At 33.7% G+C, this 19,537-nt stretch overlaps 4 protein-coding genes across 5 annotated transcripts; 1 reads left to right on the forward strand and 3 right to left on the reverse strand.

Annotated features, from left to right (window-relative positions):
• Positions 1 to 135: 135 nt before the first annotated feature.
• Positions 136 to 3,396, reverse strand: LOC110708773 (violaxanthin de-epoxidase, chloroplastic-like). 2 transcript variants are annotated; one of them, XM_021886989.1, is made up of 6 exons: positions 3,246 to 3,396; positions 2,509 to 2,941; positions 2,294 to 2,421; positions 1,847 to 1,943; positions 1,361 to 1,752; positions 136 to 905 (listed from the first exon to the last, which is right to left on the reverse strand). In XM_021886989.1, the coding sequence occupies exons 2-6, from the start codon at positions 2,794 to 2,796 to the stop codon at positions 404 to 406; spliced, it is 1,407 nt and encodes a 468-aa protein (XP_021742681.1). In that variant the 5' UTR covers positions 2,797 to 2,941; positions 3,246 to 3,396; the 3' UTR covers positions 136 to 403. The 2 variants fall into 2 exon arrangements, with proteins under 2 accessions (XP_021742681.1, XP_021742682.1); XM_021886990.1 differs by having other exon boundaries at positions 2,509 to 2,937; positions 3,246 to 3,384.
• Positions 3,397 to 9,275: 5,879 nt separating this feature from the next.
• On the reverse strand, positions 9,276 to 17,020 carry LOC110708775. The gene is made up of 6 exons (XM_021886991.1): positions 16,431 to 17,020; positions 15,334 to 15,384; positions 14,158 to 14,291; positions 13,206 to 13,306; positions 12,942 to 13,108; positions 9,276 to 9,536 (listed from the first exon to the last, which is right to left on the reverse strand). Exons 1-5 carry the CDS (start codon positions 16,803 to 16,805, stop codon positions 12,954 to 12,956), a joined length of 816 nt encoding a protein of 271 aa, XP_021742683.1. The 5' UTR covers positions 16,806 to 17,020; the 3' UTR covers positions 9,276 to 9,536; positions 12,942 to 12,953.
• On the forward strand, positions 9,715 to 12,382 carry LOC110708776 (bidirectional sugar transporter NEC1-like). Its single transcript, XM_021886992.1, has 6 exons — positions 9,715 to 10,372; positions 10,537 to 10,573; positions 10,667 to 10,877; positions 11,492 to 11,653; positions 11,764 to 11,883; positions 11,993 to 12,382. The coding sequence occupies exons 1-6, from the start codon at positions 10,324 to 10,326 to the stop codon at positions 12,173 to 12,175; spliced, it is 762 nt and encodes a 253-aa protein (XP_021742684.1). The 5' UTR covers positions 9,715 to 10,323; the 3' UTR covers positions 12,176 to 12,382.
• A 233-nt stretch (positions 17,021 to 17,253) lies between the features above and the next one.
• On the reverse strand, positions 17,254 to 18,721 carry LOC110709019 (pathogenesis-related protein PR-1-like). The gene has a single exon (XM_021887246.1). It carries the CDS (start codon positions 18,713 to 18,715, stop codon positions 18,197 to 18,199), a length of 519 nt encoding a protein of 172 aa, XP_021742938.1. The 5' UTR covers positions 18,716 to 18,721; the 3' UTR covers positions 17,254 to 18,196.
• Between the last annotated feature and the right edge of the window lie 816 nt (positions 18,722 to 19,537).

Below are 19,537 nucleotides of genomic sequence, written 5' to 3' on the forward strand. Positions count from 1 at the left end.
GAATTTCTATTGTCTGACTGCTAATACGGAGTACAAATATATACATTAGATTCTGTCCCAAAACACAGATGTATGATTTTGAAGATCTAATTCTGTAAGATCTGTTTGTGTGGATAAATACAAATAAAATGGGGGTATTGGAAAGCTTAGAATTGCTTCTTTAATGTTTTCTCCCAGTAAATCTTACACCAGGAACTCTTTAAAAGTTTAACAAGCAAGATCTATCTGATACTCTGAAGTCTGAAGATCCAAGTTATACACAAAAGAATATGAACCTTCATTATCTAACAAATCGTATGTGAACAAGAAAAATTCCAGTAAAAGTATTAAAATCTTCTTAAGTATAGGTTCATTTCGAACAATGACAAACAATTTGATAAGCTTGTTACCTTTGCCTCAAATTTTACCGAAGCTTCCTTATGGGCAATGATTGTCCAAAGAGTTTTTCCACCTCACCCGCTTCCATCTGTAATTGATCCAGTAATTCCTTTTCCTCCTTGCTTAATTCTTTGAGGAAGTATTCCTCATCTCTTTGAAGTTCTTTAAAACCTTCTGTTAGCCTCTGAAACAATGTCATCTCAGTCCTCCCAACCTTTTCCACCTCTCCTTCAAACTGCTCTACTTCCTTAATGATTTCTTTCTCTCCTTCCTCCACCTTCTTCTCCAGCCTCTCAACAAGCGGAGGCTCAGGCCCACAGGTATTGTCTGTCCGGATGAATGTATTGAAGTCTCGTCCTACACTTCGAGCTGCTCTCTCAAGTTCTGGCACAATAGTTTCAGGCACAGTTGCACTTCTTGTGTAAAGAAAAGCGCCACCATAGCCATCCCATGCATCATTTCTGCCTCGGTAATATACAAGTATGTAGTCATCTGGCTGATTTTCAGTTTTGGAAGATAGGATATACCTACATGAGAATAAAGCTCCCGGTTAAAATAATACCTACATCAGACTAATAGTCTAATACAACTAACTTTCACTGATAAATGATGCTCATAACTCCAACTGACTCAAAATAATGTCAATAGTTAGAATCTTACCCACAACAAAGAAACTCTATCTTTATCATTCTCAAAGTTAAAATAGTGCGGAGCATAACATTTTAGTGTCAACTTCTTATGTTATCCCTCTCTAATGTATCTAATGTATGCTTCTAGGATTGTGAGTCTGTGACTTAAGCAACAAACTTCAAAACCTTGGATATAAATGTCATGGTTGAGCAGACAAGAAAAATAACACCCAAAAAAGAAAGCCTGTCTCAGAGTTTAAAAAATCAAAATGCTTCAAGCTAAAGATGGATGGAATCTACTTTTAAAAAGCAAATATATACAATATACTCAAGGAGAATTAGTAGAAGTTTACCAATCATCTTGATAGTGAAGATATTCATTGTCATGATTATACAGTATCCCCGGTTGGGAAGGGTCTTGCACAAATTTCTGCACAGCAGAACGGGTGAAAAATCCACCATCTGGTGTTTTTATTCGCCAAGATAAGTTTCCAACCAGCTTCCCATCTTCCACATGGAACTCATGTAACTGGCAATCAAAAGCATCGAATGTTGGGTTCAAACCACTACTTATAAACCACTTCCCATCGAAATCTGCCATGTTGAAGCTCTTAACAAGTGCGCTAGGATCAGGAACTGGAAATTCTCCAACATCTGACTTCCGAGGCACACATTTCTTTCGAGAGACTGCACATTCGTTGAATTCATCAACGACTTTGTTCTCGAACAAGTCCCCACATTTGATCTGATATACAGATATATATTTATGTGAGTTGATCTCTTTCTATTGAAGTAGGAAAGGGTCTGAGTTCAACCAATAGATTTTTTTAAGAACTTACTTGGCATTCAGTTTCATCAGGCCTATTATTGCAGGTCTGCAGGCAAGCAACATTGGCTGCACAAGATGGATTCGCAATGCACTTGGCGAGTTCAACTCTACTCAGAATATTGAACAAATCAGACAATGGTGCTAATCTTTTAAACAAACTATCAACAACTATAACCCACAGTAACTAGAAAACCAATACCCTCTATCTAGCCTGAGAAAAACAATGTTCTTTTTTCGTGATCCCAATGTTTTCACATCAAAAATTGTCTAGACACATCAATCTTCTTGTACTAGAGCTTCATGTTATTGTATAAGTTAAGTCTACCTAGAGCAAACTTTATGAATTACAAAAAAATTACTTCACATGCCATATTCTGTTCCCTCTAAATTGGTTTAGTTCAAAAGATAGTTCCTCTGATTTCAGGATCACCAGAAACATGGTTCAATATTGTTTTACCTGCATTCCTTCAGCAAACAGGTACAAGTTTTAAGAGCATCAACAGCTTGTGCCGGAGACATGACCAAAAATGTGCACGCAACTACAGCCGTCACTTCTACAACCTTCAACTTCAAGAGATCCCATTTCTGATAAAGATTCAATAAGAAACTGTTAGAATCAACTTCCCTCACCTACTGCAACTAAAACTATCCTATACATACTGCGTTTAGTACCTTAGGTATAACGGCATTGGACATAACCTTCGAGGATTTCACTTCCCACCCACATGAAATAAGACCTGATTTTGCTGGATTTCGATGATGGAATTTTTCAGAAGCTCCAATAAACTTACTATATGAACACTTCCTCTCATTAAACCTTATCTTCATTCTAACATCATCTTGTACAAGAAATGGTTTCCTCAATTGAACCCATTTCTTTAAATTCGGGTGTGAAACATTGTTGCACATACCAGCAAAATCGTCGTAGGATAAACACATCGATCGTGCAACTAATGCCATGTTAACTTTTCTTTGCAAAACTATCACCAATCCAACTTATATGCAATATTCCATATCTCAAAAAAGCCAAATCTAGCAATGCCAGACACCCTTTTTAAGCGCTCTTCAGTAATTACCTTCTCTTAGCTACTTAACTGTCACCTACCTACCAAATACAGAACAATTAGATGAATTGTGAAAATACCCACATCCCAAAGTCCCAAATCAATCAAAGAATAATTTTTTTTTTCTTTTACTAATCAAATTCAAAAAATAATAAATAACAAAGCAATTTCATGGGTTTTTCATGGGATACATAACAAATGAACAAAAAATTAAATCCAACACTAATATCACGAAAAGTTATCATACACTCATATAAATAACATCAAGATTATAAATTGAATATACAAAGATACATGAACAAAGAATTGAATTTAAAATGGAGAAAGTAGAGATAGAGAGAGAACCTGGAGTAGAAGGTGAAGTACGAGGAGATAGAAAAAGGGCGGGCAACGTGGGTTGTTAATGAATCAGTGATTAAGGGTGAATGAATGAATGAGTGGAAGCTCAGAATTTGGATAAGCCTTTTCTTTCTTCTTGAAGAAAACAAACAAAAAAAAGGAGGTATTTTGGAATACCTCTGACATTTTCATCACTTTTTCTCTCTTTCTACTCCTACCGACCCTCGAACCCCTGACCTTGTTAGGTTTGGTATGATTTTAACCAAGAAGACAAAGGGAGGGTTGATGGTATTTTAACGCCAGTAATTTAATTTATAAATAAATACTGTTATGTTTTTAAAGTTCTTTTAGATTAGATAGACTAGCACATGAAAATAATGGATGGATTTTGCTTTACCTTGCCTTTGTATGCCTTTGGTTCTTAAATAACTGACACAATTTTTATTTTCATCTATTTCAGAATAACTGATATATTACTAAAATATAGCATGGGACCATTAATTAAAAACTATTTACCTCTACTCTTTTATAATCCACCGATATTTGAGAAACAATTTTAGATACATAAAAAATCAAAGGAATATTTTTATATTCAACAAATGTATTAAGTCTTACTTAAAGTTTCTTAAATTATGTGTCAATCTCAACATCCCTAATATTCTGGAACTAAGGGAGTATTCAAGGGCACCAAATATTTGTAGGGTAGGGGCTTGTAAATTTTTAATTGACAAAGCTTTGTTGATTGACCGTATATAGCTAAATGAGTTGTTAATTTGTAAAACTACACAACTATACAAAGTTACATGATTTCATGTTCAACGAGAAAAAAAAAATAAAAAAATAAAAAAAAAATAAAAAAATAAAAAAAAAGGGGGGGAGTAAATTAAATGATGCGGACAAGAGATGAAAGATCGAGTATTGTTTGTGTTGTATAAACTCTAAAAAGGCCCAATTTGAGTCCTTATTTTCCTACTTGATAGAATCTTTATTTATATTTTCTTTTACTTTGTTTAGCATTTTTCCATCAAAACTAAATAATAGTTTACTATATATTGAGGTATTTGGAACGGTTGACTGATTGTAGCTTGAAAGGTGAGTTAGCAACAAAGCTAAATTTGTAACTTATTTTGTTGCTAATGGTCTAATATGTTTGTTATGAATTTTCTATTTTGTAATCCTCATGCAAGTCATGGGGTGGTTAAAATCTTCCTCGACAATTTAGAATGAATTATATACTACGTATAAACTCTATCATTGAATTATATTCTACGTATAAGCTCTATCATTTATGTAATGAATATTATAGTTCTAATCAAAAACTCACATACTTAACCAAGTCAAAAAATGCATTTAATACTATTAGTGAAATTTTAATTCTAATTATTTAATTTTCCAAAAAATGTTGTTCTTCCACTTACCAACCCTTGACCTATTGATACAATATCTCAAGACTAAGATATGCCACCTAGGTGTAAGGAGAGTCAGTGAACAATTTTTTGTGAAAAAATCAATATCTACTTTAATTCATCCATGGGCCTTTCAAATCACTAGCTATTATAGTTTTAAAAGCCCATCATGTAGACAAACCTCAATATACATCAAGCCCAGCTCAAAAGCCCAAATAAATTATTTCTAATTATTCTAAATTTAGAACGAAAACAATCTTAACAGTTTTCCAAAATCCAAGCAACAAATGTATGAGAATGAGAGGATACATGAAAAGTTGACAACTACAATGTATGAGCTAGGAAACATCACACATGCTTAAGTTTGGACTTTGGAAACTCATGATTTTCTTATGCAATATGAGTAATGTAATTCAAAACAGACACTACACGTCCACGAAAATGTGAAAAAGACTGATTATAGCGATAAATAATGCTCTATAAGTCTTTACCAAAAAATAATAATAATAATAAATCAATAATAATAATGCTCTATAAGTCACTAAAGAATTTTTCTACATTTGTCAACTTTCATTTGCTGTTTTTTCTTTCACATTTTGTTATAGAGAATGTAATGAAGTTGCTTACTTGAACGTTAAATGGATGGTGTTTAACTGTATCAAAAGACTTGTACTTAGGGCCTGTTCTCTTACATTGAAATTCAGTTCAGTTCAGTTCAGTTCAATTCAGCTCAGCTCCTAATTTTCTTCCCTTATAAAATATTCAGTTCAGTTCAGCTCAGCTCAATTCAGTTCAGTTCAGCTCAGCTCAGTCAATGAGAACAGGCCCTTGGGCTTCTAACATGGTTATATAATGCTTGCTAAGTATTCAATTTCTACAAAGAAGAAAATATACTTCGTATTACACTAAGTTGAAATGATAGCAACATAAGCAATGCCTCTCAAAAAATTAATTAATTAATTTTTTTTAAAAAAAATGTCCATATACCCAAAAAATATAGCACATAATCATTACTTACTCTTTGTCTTTCTCATACGGATTACAAAATACACATATACCCAAAAAATCATTACTTACTTTTTCTCTTTTTTCATACAATATTCTCTATTTTTTATTCTCATACAATGTTCTCTAGTACTTATTATCTTTTCAATAGAAAATATTCCACTACTTTCGCCATTGTCCTTAATTAACCGTGATTTTTGAGAAATAGACACGAAATTATGGAATGGAAGAAGTATCACAATTTTATATTAATTTTTTTTGCCAAAAACTAGTTTTATATATTGTAGTAATTTCATGATTACGAACATCTCATATTATTTTATCATATTGACATAAACTTCTTCACCAAAACAAATAAAAAATTATATTGACATAAACTTAAAAAGTAATCCTGAAATCATAACATATAATTGCTTTACCTACATCTATTTAATTCGTGGAAAATGTTGAATTTGCAATTTTAATTTATGGTGAAATATTGAGGTCAAATTATAACTACGAAGAGAGAGGAATAACTCAAGTGGTTAGAGTTTTCCTCTTACGAAGTAAATGGTAACATCTTGTGGAATCCGAGTCAAATTTAATCCAATATAATTTGTCAAGTATATTAGAAAAATCTACTTAAATCGAATTTGGTAGGAAAGAAAGCTTAGGCTTAGTGCTTTTCATAAAGATGGTAAAAACCAAATAAGAAAGTTAAACGTGGCCTTCATGAAATGAATTCATTACCTAATGTAAGCAAACAAAACTACACACCATAACCATGAGGTCCATGACACCACGACATTCCATAATTTACACACTTTACATGAATATTGTCTTTTGAAAATCTCATGTTACAACTTCAATGTACTTGATTGCCATTTTTAACACGTCTTATCCCATTATAAGGCTTCAAAATGACATAATTAACAAACATAATCTTTCCTAAAAACTTACTTGAATTGACTCTAGTGTAGTACAAAATATTAGTTAAACCGGCTTTATTGTAGTCATCCATTGACCAAGCTTATTGGAGTTTATTTAAACTTTATTTTTCTAAATGTTATTACTATAAGGTGAAAAGAAAAGGTTAAGTCAATAAGTCCTAAGTTAAAAATAAAATATAAAAATAAATAAAAATAAATAAATAAATAAACCAAAAAAAAAAAAACCAAACTCTGATTTGAAAGATATGGCAAGAGAAATAAACTTGTTGATAGTTAATGATTTAGACAAATTTCAATTCCGTACCTCATATACAACTGTCAAAATCTCTATCAATAAAACAAATATCTATGGTACGAACGAAGTACATACTTTATGATATGGAAAGAAAAATCTTAGAAAAACGATAAATGAATGGAAGAAGAAAGTAATATCATGAGTCATCCATGTGAAACTACCCTTAGAATGCATATACATGAGGAAACTATGCCTGTCAAAACTCAACAGTCTGGTATGAATGGCTCATATTGTATGTGGTCCTTGCTAGATAGATTGAGTCCTTACCACTATATTCAGATGAGAAACTCCCATGAATCACTTTTCATGTTAGTATATACTCTCTACTTGATTAAGATAAACTCCACTCCCTTACTCATCTCCCACTTCCAAGTACTAATAAAACTGAGCCACTCAACTATACTTCAATTACATGAGAATACCTGATTTTAACCGCACCAAACTGGATATGATTAAAAATAACAAATAAACCCTAATCAACCTGAAACCAAACCGAATGATTCATCACCTAAATATAACCCAAATAAAATCAGGTCCACAAGATCCAATACCCCATTTCAATCCTTTAGAGTACAATTTATCCTCATCATCTTCTATAAAAATATACAGTACAGACATATGCTTGGCCTTTAAGCTGCTAAATTCTCTGCACTTTTTTTCTTACTTCAGTCAGCTAATTTTTGGTCTGTATATCTATGTTCTAAAACTCAGTTCAAAAAACTTGTACTAGGATTGTTCAGCCAAAAGTAGGACAACACAGACAAAACTAAATTAGAAAGATACTTTAAACTAGCAAAATCTAGTACTAAATTTTGTTCAGGGTAACAGATCTGTCAAGGCTAATGATTGACCATTGCACAGAAACACTAACACAAAAACAAGTTCTTGCTAAGAATTTTGGCAAAAGTGGCCCAAGTACGATCAATAAAATCTGAGTAAAAAATATGCAGGCAAGAAGTACCACTATCACCTAAATGATAAGCCAAAGATCGGTACAAGTCTGTTAAATTTTTTTGATGACATTAGGTCTTTTCTCAAGGCGAAAACCCTTTACAATCCATGTTTGAATGTTTATGTTTTAATAAAAACATTCTAAAAAGAATTAGACCAAATCTACTCAAAACGTATACCACAAAACTAATACCCTGAAATCAGAAGTACTAAGCAAATGAAACTCGCAACATATGCAAAAATTAAATAAGGAACTCCAAAAACAGACGAATAAAAACACACACACATACACTCATGGATGGAATGAGCTCAGCTTCTACAAAATAGTTGATGATAAATCCGAAAAGCTAAAGTTTTAGAGAAGAAAATATCCAAATTTTCATCAAACCTAAGAATATGAAGGCATAGGATTTTAGGAGTTCAATGGCTTCACAACATTCATTAAGCAGTTTAATCATTTGACCTAATTCATTATGATAAGAATAAACAAAAATTACTCTATCAAACTATGCTGAAACTATGCCTTCAAGGCTTCAACTGTGACAGAAATTACAATAGACAAACGCTGTCTGGTGAAAAACTTTCACCTAGATTAACAAAGGTTCAATCATTGAATCTAACTATATATATCAAGTCTTAAACAAGTTGAAAATTTTCTTTGTCATTTAAAAGAAGATGATAAATCAATACTATGTAGATATTTTTAACAGAATAGGCCAAATTTTCAGTTTTGTACTACTACTGGTAGATAGCTTGTGATGTTCTGTCTCTGTTTATGGCATGAAAACTATACACGAACATGTGAATGGTAAGCTGACTATACATGATATGTCTAACAACCTCACAAGTTTTGGACATTAGACTCCTTCAGCTAAGTGCGTAAGATACTTGCAATGTAAAATAACTGCCTCACGTTATAAGGTAACTCTAACAATGCTCAGGATACCATGAAAAAATTACCTCTTATAGTACTAGAATACAAAGTTTAGGAATTTTCTTTTTCAACAGATGAGAGGGCAAGATTAAGAAAATTTGCATTATCTCACCCTAATCAGAATATAATCTACTGCCACGCAGCCACATCCGACGTAGCATTTAATAGTAGAATAAATGCCTCTTAGTACAACTCTTTTGAAGTAGTTGCAGGAAATTTTATTTCACAAAACATCTTTAAAACTCAATTTCTTTTCCTCTCCTTCAAAATATAAAAACTCTGCATCCTATAACGTCCCTAGTAAGTCAGCCACTTTCAGATAATCAAACAACACATCTAAACACCTCCACTTTGCCTCGGCATCATTAATAATTTGCGAATTATTGTACCCCAAAATTCAATTGCATTGCAAGCCAAAGGTGAAAAGCTTTAACTGATCAAAACTAGACTTCAAACAGAAATCATAATGTAGATCATTGTATGTGCAACACAAAAGATGTATGGTACACAAATAAATAATAAGAAAAACCTTAGATTGCTTGAACAATGCATACTTCTCAAGTAAATATACATCTAAAAAGAAGTACATAGAATTTCATTGCAGATATAATTGGTCATTCCTTAAATACCTGCATCACCATCCCCATGGTTTTCATTTGCATCTCAATTCCCTCCTCTGGCCCTTCTTCACAGAGCAGGTTAGAGCAGACTCATTAAAATGTACTGAGATGCCAATACTATCTTTATATTTGGGAATTGACTCGGCGGTCAGAGATTCTGTGAAGTTCAAGACAGCATAAGCGCAGCAGAAAAATGGAATGATACAAAAAATTTATGCAAATTAAATAATTTGGCTAAAGGTGAAGAAGAGGAAATGCATACATGCATATGAAGAAATTAAGAACACAATCAAAGGTATACTTAAGATGTAAAATATTTTATTAATCAAATAATCAAAACAAATTTTTATTCCCTAACAGTAAAGAATAGCAAGGACTACTGCTATGTCTTTAAAGAGATACCAATGACCAAGGCAAAACTGATACAACTTCCAACTTAATAGCGTATGAACTAAGTACAAACATTAACGAGTAGTATCTTCTACACGCAGCATCAATTATGCATACTCGTCAATTTTCATAACCAATTAATAAGAACATTTTCAACTTAGTAGCAAAACAGCAACAGATAATAGAGTTTTAGACATGCACTAATTTTGAAAATTTGTTACACATTTGTTCACAGATTGCTGACATTAGCACATTACATCTTCCATCTCGCCACTTAGAGTGCTTGTCTACTAATTACATCCTGCTAACTAACTAGATAGAAATTATAATCTTTTTTTTTTTTTTAACAAGAGACTGGTTATTTTCCTGATTTTGCCTACCTTCTTACCAAATTTCGTAACATGTTTCAAATGAATTATTCAGTGCACAGTCATCATTGTGGCCTAACATTGTCCAATGTATATATAAGCCAATGCTGTGAGATAGTTTCTTAAGTCTTTGGGAGCAAAAGATATTATAGGCCTCGAAGAGCTTCAAACCATCAAACCCTTAAAATGCCAACTATGACAGTTCACACACTTGCAGTCATATTTGGCATCTTAGGTATATATACATAACACTTCAAATTTTTCTCACAGCTGTTGTTAAATGGCAGAGGGGGAAAAGGAAAGAGATTTTTGAATTGCTTTCCCCTTCAGGGTTTTGTTTACAGCAATGCTATTGTGTATAAATTGATACTAATCATGATTTTCTTTGTTTCACCTCAGGAAATATTGTCTCAGTTGGAGTGTTCCTTTCACCACTGTTAGTCATTCTGAATTTACGAATAACTCAATTCCAGCAACTTCTTCAGTAGGCTCTCTAAAGTCTAACCCTTGCTTTATCTCTCTTTTACAGGCCAACTTTCTACAGGATTTACAAAAGGAAATCATCTGAAGGATACAAGTCACTACCCTATGCTGTGGCGCTGTTCAGTGCAATGATGCTATTATATTATGGCTCCCTCAAGCCGGATGGATTTCTGCTCATCACTATTAATAGTTTTGGATGCTTCATAGAGGTTATTTACCTGGTGACATTTCTTGTATATGCACCAAAACAGACAAAGGTATATCTTCTGCTTCACTCATTTTCCACCCTCATTAGAAGTCAGAATCGACTTTTAATTACAGTTAGAAAAACTTCACTGTTCCTTGACCACCCACAAAAGACCCAGGAGAGTAACACTTGTTTTCATGTGACCCCTGAGCCCCAATATACTATGCCATATTGGTTAGTCTGTACATATAATAAAACTCAGACAGATAACACTTTGTCCAGAAAAAAAAAAAAAAAAAAAAGCAGCACATGTATGAAAATCAATATGCAGGAAAAACATTGTGCAGAAAAGTAATTACTGTACCGCCCTTTCCACAACTCCTTCCTCCACCCCCCATTTTACCTCATCAGCTTCCCAGTTTGTAAAACCGGTGTTGCCCAGGCCAATGCAAGGAGCTAAATCAGTTCTTGTTTTTGGGGAAATTTGGTTCCTACTCTTCTGCGTTTGTCAATACCTATCCAAGTAACCCAGTGTGATTCTAAAAAAAGTTTCCATTAAGCAAACTTTTCTGCTTTAAAACCATAATTTTAGCACTAAGTCACTTACAGCCTTACAGGAGTTTGATACCAGTAGCATGTGTTGAATAGAGCTCCTTTAATAGTCCACTTTCTGACATTCTGCAGAATTTCACACTGAAGCTTATAGTTCTATTTAACCTGGGAGTATGTAGCTTAGTCATGCTGCTCACAACTTTTCTAGCAAAAGGTTCCAAAAGAATTACTATTGTAGGCTGGATAAATGCAGCTATCAACCTCGCGGTGTTCGCTGCTCCAATGAGTGTCATGGTAAGTAGTATGAAAAATCCATAACTTCAGATTCCTAAGCATGTTAAAAACATATCAAATGATAATCTAAACTGAATATTGTGACGCCAACACTTGATTTCGTATATCAGAGGCAAGTAATTAGAACAAGAAGCGTGGAGTTCATGCCTATTTCTCTCTCCTTAGCCCTGACCCTTAACGCCACTATGTGGTTCTTCTATGGATTTTTCCTCAAAGACTATTTCATCGCAGTAAGTACCAATAAATCATTTCTTTTTAAATTTCCTTCACTATTTGGTACAAATTTCCAACAATAATGTTCTTTTGTGATACATAGAAGCTAATTATTATGATAAACAGGGACCAAATATATTGGGATTTTTTCTAGGAATGATTCAGACGAGCCTCTATATCGTCTACAAATACTGCATCAAAAGGACAGAACATGATTGCATTCATGAGGATACAAACAGAGTAACAAAGTTAGATCCAGTGGATGATGTAGTCAAGGACAACCAACCAATTGAAATGCAGATAGTATAGAGTATCCTTTTCAACTAGGGTGAACTGTTAACTCTCCATTGAGATCTGGGGTTTCGGGAAATCGCCTAGTACCTATCTATATGAAGAGTTGAGACAATCTATGGTAGATAATGATGTAGTTTGTGTGAAATAATATTAATAATAACAATAATAGTGATTCAATTTACTGTCTCTATATCCAGGGACGGGATGGGAAAGAGAAGAACAAGGAAAAATCACTGTTTTTTTTTTTTTTTTTTTTTTTTTTTTTTTTGTGTGTCACTTTGAAACTCTTTCCAGGTTACAAGTGAATGATAGCTTTCTATTCCTTTGTTTCATTCGTCCCTCCCCTCCCTCCTTTTCTTTCAAGATTCTTGGAGAGACAAACAAGTTGTTAAAAAGACAACTTAATTTCTAATTTGCTGAATCCTGCCTTTCAAATGAACGAAGGTAGAATGCGCGAGGGTGTATCATATACATAATCTTGAAGAAATTTACTCCAATTTTCATTATTGAGGGAAGTTTCTTAGATACAACTTTAAAACTAGATTCTGCAAAACTAGCCTATTCATTACAGCAGATCAACGTTCTAGTGAGCATTATCAAACAAGTAGCTGCATTTTGCCTTAAGCCTCATACAGCTTTTTAGCTAGAAAAACCTGGTTTGATTATCATCTCATATATCCTCCAGAATTCCAGACGGTAGTTGAAGGCACCACACACCGCACAAAGCATGCACAAACAGGAAAATAAATTATTAACTGACAAGGCTCCTCAAATTTCAAACCTGTCAGCTGGATCATTTGTTGTCTTCTGCAATGGACCCTCCTCTAGAAATTAAATTCATTAAAGCCCTGGTAGCATGGCCAACAGCTCGAGAGGTCTTCTTTGCAGCACCAGAGACAACTGGTTGCAATGAGATGGCAGGAAGGTTCGCTCTCTCCTCAATCATTGCTGCATAGCAGCAGGGCAGAGCAGTATAAGGAATTCAGTTAGGATGAAGAGGTCAATCAATGTTTAGGTAAGCAACCAAAGTATACTTATAACATACACATAGTCTGATCACGAGCAATAGAGCCAATCTGTCGCATTCCATGTTTGGCTGCTTGAACTGCTTCTGCGGATTTATTAACTCCCTCTGATATCTCTTGGCTGAAAACATGAACCACAGTGTCAATTTATCTGGGATTTCAGCCAGGTCTTGGCCACAATCTACAAGTGTTAGCAAAGGTTATAAGCCAAGATGCTTTAACACGTCAATACTTACAGGTTATGTTTATTAATATGACAAACTTACAAGAGTTTAGTGAGTTTTAACAACTTGTATGCAATTAAACAGGATAACATGAAAGGTTAAGCATTTATTGAAGATGAAAAGTTTTGGCAGAAAATAAATATTTATGCCAGGTACACTAATAAAAATTATCTGTCTCTCTCTCCCCCCAACAGCTTTAGAACAGCATAAATTACTCTGCAGAATTTAGAAATAGGATAACAGTACCACAAAAAAAAAAAAAAAAAAAAAAAAAGGGGTCCAAAATCTTACAGAATACAGAACATGAAAACTTTTCTACTCCATAAGAGAAGCACAAGAATCAAATGAAAAAATATATATAGATTTCAAACCAAAGCATCTTCCTTTCACTGAAAAAGCAATTATCAGCTTGCAGATAGATCACTCTTGAATAGATTTTCAATCAATCATTCAATCAACCAATCAAAGCCTTGAAATAACTATTTATTCAATCTTACTAAAATAGTAGTAAATCCCCCCACCCACCCACCCAAAAAAAAATAAAATAAAAAAGAAAACACACACACACACACACACAAAGACAAAACCAAAACAGAGAAAGCATTTCCTTAATCAATGCTAGATTGCTAGAGCTTGAAGTGTCACATCCTTTGTAATCAGAAAGCACCTCAAGAGGCATCAATCTAGGGAAGTGAAAAGAAAGTTAGGAATACACAATCATGAAAGTGGAGTACTCTACTTTATTTACCTCAAGTCACTCAGTTCCACAGTAAGGTCACTGATTTCAATGCCTGAAAGCCTAATAGCTGCCATTGTACTGGGCAGCTCCTCTCGAGCAGTGTCTGCTAGCTTTGCAAAAGAATTAGCAGCTCTTCCCATAGCCTAATACATGACAAGCAAATTACAGTAGTCAGAAAATTTACTCAATTCCTATGCTCCTTATGCCAGCAAAAATAGAGATTACATAATTGATAATTCAATGTCACTTATCTAAATACAGACATTAAGCTAAGCACACACTTTATTGTGTTTTCTGAACAAGCCAATTTTAATAAAATATATTCAGATAGACCAGATCTGGTGAAGTTGGAAAATTTTAATGTAATCAAATAATTATTTTCAATAATCTTAGTTTCAATATAGTACACTTCAATTACTCAAATAAGCAGTCTAATCAATCACTATTAGACACTTTGCTTTGCCTCCTTATGTTGCCCTGCCAGCTAATCATCAGAAACTATATAGCCTCGGTTATATATAATGTCCTCAAAAGCTGACAGTTGAGGACTTTACAAAGTTTGAAGGAGCCAAGTAAATAATTAGCAAGGTGTCCATGTCCTAGGCCTTGACAGTTTCACTTCATCAGCTCTATTTCTGCAACCACATGACAAGATCCAGGTCCAACACCTTAAAGGATAAAATTAAAAATAAAAATAAAAAAGAAAGTGGAGAATTAATGTAAGATTATCTATAGCAGAAGCTTTTGTCTAATTACCTACTTGAGCTGGGGAACAGCCCAAGTTATAGCTCCATTTAACCATCCATCACACTTATTGTTAGGCCAATCCCTATATTTGAGGCAACTCATTTCATTACAACAAATACACAACAAAGTGGTGCATCCGTTCATGCTTGCATATTTTTCTCCTTTACAAACACATCAATGACCAATCATGTTTTTCAAATAGTTACTGATTTGAGCATCAAAGGAGCATCCCTCAGATCCAGGTCAGACGCATCTGCTAATGAGTAGGTCTTAGCTGATTGCAGCTAAAGGGGAAAGAGTGGATGATAACAACTCGACAAGAATTTATATGCAGGTCTTAGCTGATGGTAGTTGAAGCATGTGTCAAACAGGATTATTAGGCACAATTTATTTAATTTGACTACACTTGACAAAGTAAATATTGTTTGGAGAACTTACATACAAGGTAGGAACAGCTGCAGCAACAAAGCTGACAAATGCCACAGAAGTCTGCAACCAAAGGAAATCAATATAAGTAATGAAAATATATAGATAGTATTTCACTTTCAGTGATATAAGTGAGTGGAATATCCGCCAGATAAGTGAGTGGACTATGAAACTAAGGAGAAGCACTTTTACACTATATTTTCCTTCCTCTAGTTTCATTGGAAAGCACTATAAAGGGGGAACTACAATACTGAGCTTCACTAAGGTTTCTCAGTCTCAGGAACCATACACTATAGAAAACTGATATATGATAGAGTAATTCCCCAATATAGAAACAAAAACCTAATCTTACCATTTAAGATGTCCCTAAATATATGTTTAGGACCCCCTCACCTGAACTTTTTGCTCTTCATTATGATTTTTGACATCCTACTCGTTTTCTAAGGGGCATATTCAGGACACCATTTGGCCGAGGGAATATACAACTCTCCCCCCTTCCGTTTTTATTAGCTAAACTCCATGTGCCTTGTCTATATCCATCAAACTCAATGCCTTGAGCATCATTGTATGAACCACTGATTTCTCCTTAAGTACTAGTTAAAAATTTGAGGCACACATATATTATATTCCCAATTAAAAATCGCGAGCTTACATGGAATCATGAATCAACTCCCAAACAAATACCCCCTCGTTTCCATATTATCTGTCCACATTAACTAACATTTCTTACTCTACATTATTTGGCACTTAAAATACAATGCACTATTATTTTTCTTTCAATGATATCAGTACAATTTATTTTTTAAGGATGATATCTATGCAACATTACTATATACAGTTTCAGGGAAAATGATAAAATGACAATACTAAGCATAAATCTTAACATTAATTACACCAATCGATACGTGAAATTGACATGCAAAAATGAAACATATTCGGTAACCAACACTAAATTCAAAGCCTAAATCCAATAACATTCCATGTAAACTAACAATATTCTGAATTTAGGTAACCCATTGCTGGAAAATCAACAGAATAAATGAAGAACACCATATAACAAGCTGTATAAATTCTGTAAAATTCAAAGCAGAAATAAATAATTGAATTACCGTGCAAGCGATGAATGTTAAGAGAAAGAAAGCTTGGTCACTCAAACTGAGCTTCAAACGCCACGACGAGACGAAAGGCGGGACATTAGGGTTCTTAATTTCAACAAATTCGGATTGATTTTCCGAGTCAAATTGTTGCGCCTGTGATTTCTGACTAATTGAATTGGGAATTTTCAACTGAGTTGATGAATTCAAAGAACAAAATGTTGATAAATTGCGAAGATTCGAGGAATAAAGGGGGGAAATTGTGCGAGGATTAAGGAAGAGAGTGGAATTTGAAGGAGAAATTGAGGTTGAGAAAGTTAAGTGATGGGGAAGAAGGAGAGAGAAAGTGCGGGTGGAAAGATTTGAAGGTAGTTGTAATGGAGGTTTCATGATGGTAAATTGGAGAGAGAAAGAGAGAGAGAGTGTTTGTTTCTAAGAGCTGTGAAGTACTGCAATGGCGGACTGGTTTTTGCAGCGAGACGCCATGAAAATGGTAATGGAAGCTTCGGACACCTACATTACAGTGTTCTAATTTTCGCACCCAAATTTGTTACAGTACAAACTAACAATATGTTTGATTGGAGTTGATCAACTTTGACTCATCTTGTCACAAGGTGGGTTATCGTGTTACCTACCCTCCGAATATGTGAAAAAATAAACTTCAAACTTTGATTAGATTTTAAGCATTTACAAAGTATTTTTTGTAATGTGATTACGTGAATTACAAGCCTACAATCAAAAGTAAAAATATATGATAAGCATTTTGTTATCAAAAATTTTTATGTTGTAATTTATAGTAATGAGTAATTAGAGATGTGAATAGTCAGGTATGGGTAATTACAAGTTAATCTCTGAGATTTACAAAATTTGTTTATCACATGGCAATTTTGTAAATAAATCAACAATTTTTTCCATAAAAGTGGGTCCTACAGTGATGATGACTGGATAAAATTGTTGATTTATTTACCAAAATGTCATTGTTTATCCCAGAGATTAACTGGGGCTTCCTCGTCAGGTATATGCATAAGCTAACAAGAGGACCTTTTAGAGAGAGTGAAGACCTTAGAATTTTTTTATTTTATTTATTTTATTTTATTTTATTTTTTGAAAGAAGAAAAATCATTAGAAAGCTCTCATTGTGAGAAGAATTCCTAACACTACGTATAAGTGAAGACCTTAGAATTGTCAAAGCCATTGTGGTCTAGTCCTAAGGTATGGGTCGTATACTCATATGGCGGTTTGGCAGCTCCCTTTGCACATATGTATATAAGACTCTAAGGTGGTGTGGTCGTGTCTCGTGTGTACGACTTTCTAAAGCACATCTATAAGGGCTTAGAGAAGGTGGTTCATTTCGTAGCAGCAAATTAGCAAAATACTCTGAAGGGCAAATCAAACAGCTCCACACTAACAAAATATTTAGTACAAAATTTAGGCTCCGTTTGTTTTGGTGGAAAATATTTTCCTTAATTATTAGATTCCATTCTAAAAAAACAAATTATGAAATTTTATTATTGTTGATTGTGTAATTAGGACTCTCTTGTTACTCCAATTTCTGACAGCACTCTGAAGGAACACTTCAGAAAGTAGGAACAACTCTCTGAGGGTCTGATATGTATCAGACTCTTTGTCACTGACTACCCAACATATACTAATACACATAATTAAGACACATTAACATAATATCACTATCAAATTAAAGGTATTACTGGAAACACAAAGCTCCTCATTCGGAGTAATCAAAACTAACAAACACACTGACTTTAAGTATGTAAATTATAACTCTAGTACGGCTTTTCCCCTACATAATTTCCTGTAGGATAGTACTCGCAGGTTATGAATGAATCGCCGCTGTCACATATGATCTTAGAGCATCCAACCAATATGGTTTGCTTCCATACAGCCTGAGTGTAGTGTCCGCAATCATATCCACTAGTACAGCTGTTGCTACTATAGTCATACCATTGCTTCTCATCCACCCATGCTGCGACTGCATCCTTTGCTGTCCATCGTTTCCCTGAACCCCAGAACAAATTTTCTCCGAATGGACTGGTAGAATGGATCAGTTTGCAGTCCTGTCGCCTCTGCCTAGACGAGTATATCTGTGCATATTTTGCAAGCAAATTTTCCCACCTCAGAGGTGGAACCCCTACTGCTTTTCTTGCAGCATTATGCCCATCTAGGACCTCGTTTATAAATTCTGTCGTGTTAATCCTTGCTTTCGCAGGATTGACTTGAATCAGGATGATTAGTATTGAGATGGATAGAAAGAGTGAGCTTAGGATTTGCAAAGTTTTTGCCATTTTAAGCTTTTGGTTAATGAATAATTTGAATTGTTTGGGTTTGATAGTAGTCTTATATAGAATCCAGAAAAGTTGCGTTAACTTAGTAGCAGTGGCGTATCCAGGAATTCCGAATTGTGGGTTCGGAATCTTAAAAAACAAACGATGCTCATATATTAATTAAATATTCAATATATAAGTTCAAATTTTTTTATTACAAATGGATGGATTAAACAGTTATAAAATAATAAATAAAAAAAACCTACAAAAGCATTCTTCGAGTTTTATACTTTGAAAGCGTGCTAAAACATTACTACTTCTATAAATGATAAATCAATAATTATATTGCAAAAAATCAATATTACACGAAAATTCGAAAAACAAAAATCCCAAGTCCCCAATAAACACAAATTTGATAATGAATTTTTTTTCTAATTATCAATTAAAAGACCAAGTAAAAATTTTAAATTCTAAGTTTCTAAATTCAATTTGTACGTCAACAATATATCAAAACTAATTAAACAAATCAATAATTAATCTAATTATCACTAATTTACAAACAAATAATGATTTAAGAATTAAGAGGACCGTTGAAACTAATACGTACTAAAGGATAAAAGCAATAATAATATTAGATAAGTATGAAGCAAGTAAAATAAAGAACTCATAATATTTCTTCATGCTTACTTCACCAAATACAAGAGCCATATATGTAGGCTAACAAACAACAAATAATAAGCTAAGAAACTGAAAGTATAATGCCATGTTTAACCCATAAACCCACTAAATAAACTCATTAACTTCTAAATTCATTTAACTCTCTAACTTAACAAAATGACCAAC

Source organism: Chenopodium quinoa, unplaced genomic scaffold (genome assembly GCF_001683475.1).
Source record: "Chenopodium quinoa cultivar QQ74 unplaced genomic scaffold, ASM168347v1, whole genome shotgun sequence".
Taxonomy (NCBI): Eukaryota; Viridiplantae; Streptophyta; class Magnoliopsida; order Caryophyllales; family Amaranthaceae; genus Chenopodium; species Chenopodium quinoa.